This window comes from Vicia villosa, unplaced genomic scaffold (genome assembly GCF_029867415.1).
Source record: "Vicia villosa cultivar HV-30 ecotype Madison, WI unplaced genomic scaffold, Vvil1.0 ctg.000248F_1_1, whole genome shotgun sequence".
Lineage (NCBI taxonomy): Eukaryota > Viridiplantae > Streptophyta > Magnoliopsida > Fabales > Fabaceae > Vicia > Vicia villosa.
Window position 1 is genome coordinate 44210 of NW_026705102.1, and position 8241 is coordinate 52450.

Genomic DNA, 8241 nt, shown 5'->3' on the forward strand with positions numbered 1-8241 from the left:
AATCAGAACATGGGTCTATGGAAGCATCAGAAGAACATGAGATCAGAAGCACTGAAAATCAGAAGATGGTATCACGCTCAGAAGCACTTCAAGGTCAGAAGATCAGAAGATGCTGTGCACCAAGCTGTTTGACTCTGATGATATTCAAACGTCGTATTCACAAACATCAGATCAGAAGGAAGTACACGTGGCAGACTACGCTGACTGACAAAAGGAACGTTAAAGCTACTAAAGGCTACGTCAGTAGACACAGCGTGAACAAGGCTCGAGGTAGTTGACAAAAGCGTATAACATTAAATGCAAAGCTGTACGGAACACGCAAAGCATTAAATGCATTCAACGGTCATCTTCTCAACGCCTATAAATATGAAGTTCTGATGAGAAGCAAGGTTAACGATTCTGCACAAAATCAACTTATATCAAACTTGCTGAAACGCTGTTCAAATCTAAACTCAGAATCTTCATCTTCATCAAAGCTCACTACATTGCTGTTGTAATATCTTAGTGAGATTAAGCTTAAACTGTAAGAGAAATATCACAGTTGTGATTATCGCTTTTAAGAAGCATTTGTAAACTCTTGAATTGATTACATTAAGTTGTAAGGAACTAGAGTGATCGGTTGATCAGTATACTCTAGGAAGTCTTGGCAGTTGGCTGAGCAGTTTGTAACTAGAGTGATCAGGTTGATCAGAATACTCTAGAGGAAGTCTTAGCAGTTGGCTGAGCAGAAAGTCTTAGGAGTGAACTAAGCCTAGAGTGATCGTGTTGATCAGTAGACTCTAGAAAAAGTCTTAGGAGTGAACTAAGCAGTTGTTCCTGGAGTGATCAGGTTGTGATCAGAAGACTCTGGAAGACTTAGTTGCGGCTAAGTGGAAAACCATTGTAATCCGTGCGATTAGTGGATTAAATCCTCAGTTGAGGTAAATCATCTCTGCGGGGGTGGACTGGAGTAGCTTCGTTAACAGCGAACCAGGATAAAAATATTTGTGCATTTATTTTTATCGTCCAAGATTTAAAGTCACACTTATTCAATCCCCCCCTTTCTAAGTGTTTTTCTATCCTTCACTTGGATTTTCAATGGTTAAGGTGAAAGATTTGTCATGAAATGTATTATTCGTAGTAGTGGTGAGTCCTCCTCTTGAATTTAGGTACATAGAGGACACATCTCTCGATGTGTTAAAATCTAAACTTGATTAAGGTGATTAAAATCAAGTGTCGTTCGTACCCTCGATTAATAATAAAGGAAATTAAAAGTTCAACAACTTTCAGTTGAAGACGCATGAAGATTTAAGAGTTAGTTATGTGGAGTACATTTCACCGTTACGAAAGAAAGATTCTAATTGAAGTGGATGCGACAATCGCAAGATCGATCGATGATATTCTAAAGATGTTGAAACGTCATCAACCACTCTATATCATGAAATGTAATGTTAGATTTTAAATTAAAAGAATCTATTAATGTTATGTATTTTGTACATGCGAGAACAAATATTTTTGTTAATTCGTGTTTTTTCATCTCTTATATGAAATTGCTTTTGATTTTTTAATAATAGGGTATATTTCATATTTCACAATCCGAAAAGCCTCATGACATGATTTTTGTGTTTTTTTTCTTCTGAAATTTATTCTAATTTTTTAATAGGGTATATTTCAGATTTCAAAATTCGAAAGTATTCCTGAATGAGTTTGTGGTGTGTCTAACAGGTAGTATCAGAAAAAAAATCTAGAATTTTAAATTCAGAATTATTTTTAACATTGACTTCGACGTGTTTTACGGTATATTGTATATTTCGGACGCATTTGAATTAAAAAATTAACAATTTAGAGGTATTTTTAAAATTTCGTTAAGGTGCATGAACAACACATCGGGTGTAATGAGTAACCCCTGGAGTTTATTTCAATTTGGACGAGCATAATACAATATGGACTCTAATATTGTTTGAGGCTTTAATGGTGAGTTAAATTCAGCAACTACATGTTTTTTCTTTTTCACTAATCATCTTCATCGATGAGCCCCATATAGGCTTATGGTTTACTTCACATTGATTGCCTTTAATCGTCCAAAAACAATAATCGTTTACGATGTCCATAGCTTTTAGCAATGCTTGTACAAAAATCATGAGAGCATCATTGATGTCTTTAATCGTCCATGTCGTAGATGCAACAATGTTGTTGTTTGCATCTTTAACAACAATGCTCAATCTCCACTAGCCATCGTAATATAAGTTTGCATATAGAAATTGAAGTAGTTTTTCTTCGGGGGTTTCTATATATTTTTCCTACCGTTGTTGTCAGGGGTGGAGCCAAGGCCCAGCTAGTCCGGGCAGGCGTCCGGGCTCAATTCCTATTTTCTTTGTACTCTCCCAATTTAATAGTTGATTTTTTAGACAAAATCAGAGTAAAATCAGGGACAAAATTAATAAAAATAGGGTGTGAAAATTAAAACAAATGAATAATCAATGGTGTAAAGTTTTTATCCAAATTGTCTAAAATTTCTAGCTCCGTCATTTGTTGTTCGTGTTGGATATTGTATTATCGTTGATGTTAACCTCAAAAGTGTCTTTGAAGTTTCTAAAATTTGAACTTAATTTTGCTTATAGAGACCAAAAAGAGTGCATTGTTGTGTCAATTCCTTGAATCAGGCCACTATTCTATGTATACCATTTAACTATTAAAATGTGCACTGAATGATCCTTAATTCATGCCAATATTCTATTTGTACTAATTAATTAGTAAAATGTGTAGTTTTTTTTTTTTTTACAGAAAATAAATGATATTCATTCATTCAAATCGATAGAGTACATCGTTGCAATACAAATTCAAAATCGTCAAAAACAAAAAGGATGAATCTGCGAACAAATCCACAGCATCCTTGTCAATAGCATAAAACGGCAAATTGCAAATGCCTACAAATATTAATGTATTGACTGTATTGAGATGTCCGAAATATTCATGCTTCCGGATCTGTAGTGTTGACGGCACCAAAGTCATTGATTGAATTTGCACTAGATCGAAACTAATCTTTCAACCTGAAACAAATGAACACCGCACAAAAACGGAAAAACAAAATACCCGCACAAAGACGAGAAATCAAAATACACCACAGAAATATGGGAAATCAAAACAAACGATGACCCACGAAATCACAAAAAAGACCAAAAAAAAGGTGTGAAAATCACTTATTTAAGTAATAGATAAACAAAAACGATTTGGAGGGGTGATTTTGGATCAAAATTGATCATAAATCACCCCTCTTTGAGAGAGAGGAAGAATTTTTAATTACTGCAAAAATTTGATCCTAAAACTTAGTACCTCTATTAACGTCTAATTTTTTTTCACATCCCCTGGGAAGAGATATTCTTAAAAATGTGTAGTTACTATTCCTTAAACAATACTCTTATTTTTATAAAAACTTAAATTGAGTCAGGACTCAGGAGATATTGTAGCACATTTAGATGCATCCGTAGTTTTACTAAATATAGCAAGAGAGAAAGTGATACAAATACTAATAAAAAGTATAATACCTCATATGGTAGATGTATTGTGTGAAGATGCAATACGAAAGAACTTCTTCATGAATGAAGACGAGTTACAGCCATTGATGAGTGAATCAAGAGTTTGTGTATTGCATGAAAGAAGGAGGGCGAAGAAGAAAGAATCAAAGCTTCATTGTCTCAATCTCAATTTGTTATTACAGTTACATCATGCTTATATAATTAGCTAGATAACTAAACCATAATGGAAGGGGGCTGGATACCAGTGAAGGAGAAGATCAGCAGGAAGTGCAAAATGGGACATTCTGAAAAAGGAAACCGGAGTGACGAGGAGCTTGGTAACAACAATCATTATTACTGACTTTGGAGACAAATGGAATGCAAGAGACTTGTTCATGAAGTTCAAGGATCTAGGACTGATAGAGGAAATTGTGATACCTCCAAAGAGAGATTGGAGAGGCAGGCGATTTGGATTTGTCAGATTCATCAATGCAAAGGATGAGAAGAACCTGGAAACAAAAATGGATAACATATGGTTAGAAGGATTAAAAATGAAAGCTAACATATCAAAGATTAAAAAGGATTGAAGATGTCTTGATTCACAGAGAAAATAACAGGCAGAGTATTGGTTATAAAAATGGCAGTGGAGGGAAATCTAACACAGAACAAGGAATGGAGAGCAGGTACCTTAACAACACCACAGCTGAGATGCTGGGAGGTTCAGGCCCATCAAGATCTTACGTGGACGCCATTAAAGGAGTTAAATCAAAGGTTCCTGCAGATAACAAAGAAGCATGTAAATCATTTTTCTACTCCTCATTAGAGACTGAAAACAACAGATATTGCAAGGTCAAAGTTGGACTAACACAAAGTCCAGAACTTGCCTTTGGTGTAGCTCAAAGCCTTCTTGAAGAAGGCTTTTTCTCTATCACAGCGACAGTTTTGGTCCCCAACTTATGCCTTTTGGAGGAGGAAAAGAAAGGCGACCTGGAGATCCTTATAGTAGAAGGAGGAGAATGGAAAAATCAGATGCAGAGTGCGCGAGAGTGGCGTGGATCTCCATCTTCGGCATCCCCTGCTTTGTAAGGAACGAGAGATTCATCGATTTAATCCTGGATGACATTGGGAAAGTTGTAAGTCCTCAAATCATCAACAATAAACCTATTAGATTGGATGTCCTAAATCTAATGATTCACATAGATTCATTGGAACAAATTAGAAACAGAGTTAAAGCTTGCATCGATGGAATATGGTTTAACTTATTGATCATTGAGGACGTCTCTCTTCACAAAGAGGAGATGGAGGTTTCATCACGAAGCTCGAGCGTCTTCTCAGAAGAAGAGGATACGGATTCTTCCCCGGGAATCCCTGAAAGAGACGATGAGCCACCACAAGTTTGCTCGATCCTCCACCCTAATCTACACCAGAATCTGGAACGGCCACCGCGCGATATCTCCAATCACATACATAAATTGTCGCGGGAACTGAAGAGTACTCATGGCGGTGATGTTGATGGGTTGCTAGAAGCCCAAAAAATTGAAGGAGACAGATCAAAAAAGGAGAAGGATTCCAGTACAAGAATTAAATGTTTAGACTCATTTGCGGACAACCTCAACTCTTTTTTTGGGAAGGCAAATACTTCAGATCCTATTTCTATGAAAAATAGCAGCAGAGTTATAGAGATCTCATAAATCATGCCGTTGAGGAGAAAGGATTTTGTAGGGATTGAACAAGTGTGGCCGGCAGGACTATTCATAAATGATATTTTTTCTGATAATAAAAAAGAAAGTTTTGACAAAGTCTTTCTTCGTGGGGGCCACACGGATAGGCCCGAAACTTTTGAACTGGTCAAGCTTCACAATAATAAGGAGATTTTTATTAACAACGTGGCAATTGATGTAGGGCCCGACAAATTTAATTTGAAACAGGATAATAACAAGGAATACTCGGGCAGGGGAAACAAAGGATCAAAAGTTTTTTCTATGTCCACCGATAACACCTCCTCTAACAATTCAAAAAAAAGTGTTAGTATTCAGATGAAGAGAGTTAATTTTATCAGGAAGAAGAAAGGGGCAAGCAGTAGGAAAATTCAGAAATTGTGTTTCGATGAACAATGTCAAAAAGTGAAGAATTCAAAAAATACCAGGAAATACATCAGGGAGGTGCTGGACTTAGGGGAGAAATTTCTTGAATTTTCTCATCCAATCCAGAGTAGGTTACAACAAAGGAAGGAAATTCAACAGAGTACAGAGATTCAAATTAATAACCAGATAAATCTTTTTGTCAAGAAGAATTATCTTTCAGGAGGTCTTCCTTTAACTTGTGAGTCCATCTCAAGTTCTGACATTAGGAATTGCAACAGAAGAGGAGTAAATAGTGTGAGCAACAATGCTTCAGAGGGGCTTTGGAATTCTATGTCAAGGTTGGGGATCATTAATATTTCTGATAATTTTGATCCGATCAAAAGCTTGAAGGAAATGGAGTTGAGGGATCATAAAGGGGTGAAGGCGGCAAAGGGGACTCAAAATTGTGTACCCCCATGATAATTCTATCGTATAATTTACGTGGTGGTGGGATTCGGGCTAAGCGTAAAAGAGTCGGATTCCTAATTCAAAAAGGAGATGTCGATCTTTGTTTCATTCAAGAAACAAAACTTAGTGGAATCGGAATGAATTTGGTCAAAGAGATGTGGGGAGGGGTTGATGTTGAATGGTCCTTTTTGGATGCTATTGGAGCTTCGGGAGGTATTCTCACTGTGTGGAAGAAAGATTTCTTTGGTCTCAATTATAGTTTTATATGTGAAGGATTTCTAGGTCTATGTGTGGAGAAGGAGGGTAAACTTGTCTACTTTGTTAATGTTTACACCTCTTGCGACAAACCTACTAGGAGGAGAACTTGGAAAAAACTATGTGAGTTCAAGAACAACAACACCGAGGGATATTGGTGTATTGGTGGTGATTTCAACTCTACTTCTTCTTTAGATGAAAGAATTGGTGTTCCTAATAGCGGCTATAGTATGGATTTAAGATTCTTCAATGAATTCATAGAGGAAATGGGGTTGGTGGATCTTCCTACTATAGGCGGTAAGTTTACTTGGTTCAAAGCAACGGGAAGTCAATGAGTAGGCTTGATAGATTCTTACTATCGGAGTGCTTCTTTGAAGATTGGAAGGTGGATGGGCAATATATAGGTGAGAGGGATGTGTCGGATCACGCTCCCATTTGGTTGAAAGACAATAGAAAGGATTGGGGTCCTAAGCCGTTCAAGTTTAACAACTTGTGGTTCAATCATGAAGAGTTTGATAGATTCGTGGAAGAGGAGTGAAATAAAATATTAGTTAAAGGGAGAGGAGACTATTGCTTGGTTGAAAAGTTGAAAATTCTTAAAATCCGGATCTCTTGGTGGAACAAAACAGTTTATGGGTGGATAGATTTCAAGATTGACAAAGACGTGAAAGAAATGCATTCTTTAGATAACTTGTTTGTTCATTTTGCAAGTAATGTTCCGGAAGAGGTGGTTAAGGAAAGGTTGAAAGTGGCGGAGGATTTTTGGAAAAATTTAAACAAAAAAGAAGGGCTTCTTAGACTAAAATCGAGACAACTTTGGCTCTCCGAGGGGGATGATAACACACGCTTTTTTCATAATTCCCTAAAAGAAAGAAGAAGAAGGAATACTTTATGCTCCATAGAGACTAGGGGTGAATAGAAGAGGTCAAGGAGATCAAAGACTTAATTTTTAAGCACTTTGAAGGATTCTCTAAAGAAGAGGTTTGTACTAGACCGGAGCCGCATGGGATTAATTTGAATGTGCTACCGTTAGGGGATTCTTTGGATCTTGAAAAACCTTTTTCCGAAGAAGAGATCAAGGATGCTATTTGGTCGTGTGATGGGAACAAAAGTCTGGGCCCGGATGGTTTTTCTTTGGAATTCTTTAAAAGATTTTGGTTTCTTCTTAAAGATGATTTGATGAAGCTATGCAATGATTTCTACTTAAAAGGTACGCTTGTCAATGCAATCACTTCTTCTTTTCTTGCGCTTATTCCTAAAAAGAAGAATCCGCAAGACTTGTCCGAGTATCGGCCTATTTGTCTAGTGGGGAGCATTTACAAGATTCTTGCGAAGATTTTGGCGGCTAGAATGAGAGGCGTATTGGATAAATTGATTTCTATCACTCAAACCGCTTTTGTTCCGGGTAGGAGTATGATGGATGTGGTTCTAATGGTTAATGAGATACTTGATTGGGAAAAAAGAAAAAAGAGGGGGTGTCTTTTACTTAAAGTGGATTTCGAAAAGGCTTATGACTCTATTTCTTGGAATTATCTTAGATGGATTATGGGAAGAATGGGGTTCGGGAAGAGATGGATGAATTAGATGGAATCATGTATCTTCTCTAGTCATATGTCTGTTTTGGTGAACGGTAGTGCTACCAAAGAATTTAAAGTTCAAAGAGGTTTACGTCAAGGCGATCTGATTTCTCCTTTTCTCTTTGTCATTGCTATGGAAGGCCTTAGTGCTCTCATGAAGAAATCGGTGGAGGTGGGGGATTTTCAACCGTTTAAATATGGAGAAGAAGACCATATGGATATCCTCCAATTTGCGGATGACACCGTAATTATCGGAGAACCTACTAGTGACAATCTATGGAGCATGAAAGTGATGTTGAGAGGATTTGAACTTGTTTCCGATTTGAAAATTAATTTTCATAAAAGCAATTTTTTCGGCATCCATATTGGTGATTGCCTGACTAC

The 8241-nt window shown here is 36.9% G+C and overlaps 1 protein-coding gene across 1 annotated transcript; it reads left to right on the forward strand.

Moving 5' to 3' along the window:
- Positions 1 to 6033: 6033 nt before the first annotated feature.
- On the forward strand, positions 6034 to 7864 carry LOC131625878 (uncharacterized). Its single transcript, XM_058896713.1, has 2 exons — positions 6034 to 6577; positions 7245 to 7864. Exons 1-2 carry the CDS (start codon positions 6034 to 6036, stop codon positions 7862 to 7864), a joined length of 1164 nt encoding a protein of 387 aa, XP_058752696.1.
- The last annotated feature ends 377 nt before the right edge of the window (positions 7865 to 8241 follow it).

What these genes read in the sequence shown, in the direction of transcription:
- LOC131625878 (XM_058896713.1), top strand. Translation starts at nt 6,034, where the DNA reads ATGATAATTCTATCGTATAATTTACGTGGTGGTGGGATTCGGGCTAAG. An exon ending in GGATCTTCCTACTATAGGCG is followed by an intron (nt 6,578 to 7,244) that starts GTAAGTTTACTT and finishes AGCACTTTGAAG; the next exon opens with GATTCTCTAAAGAAGAGGTT.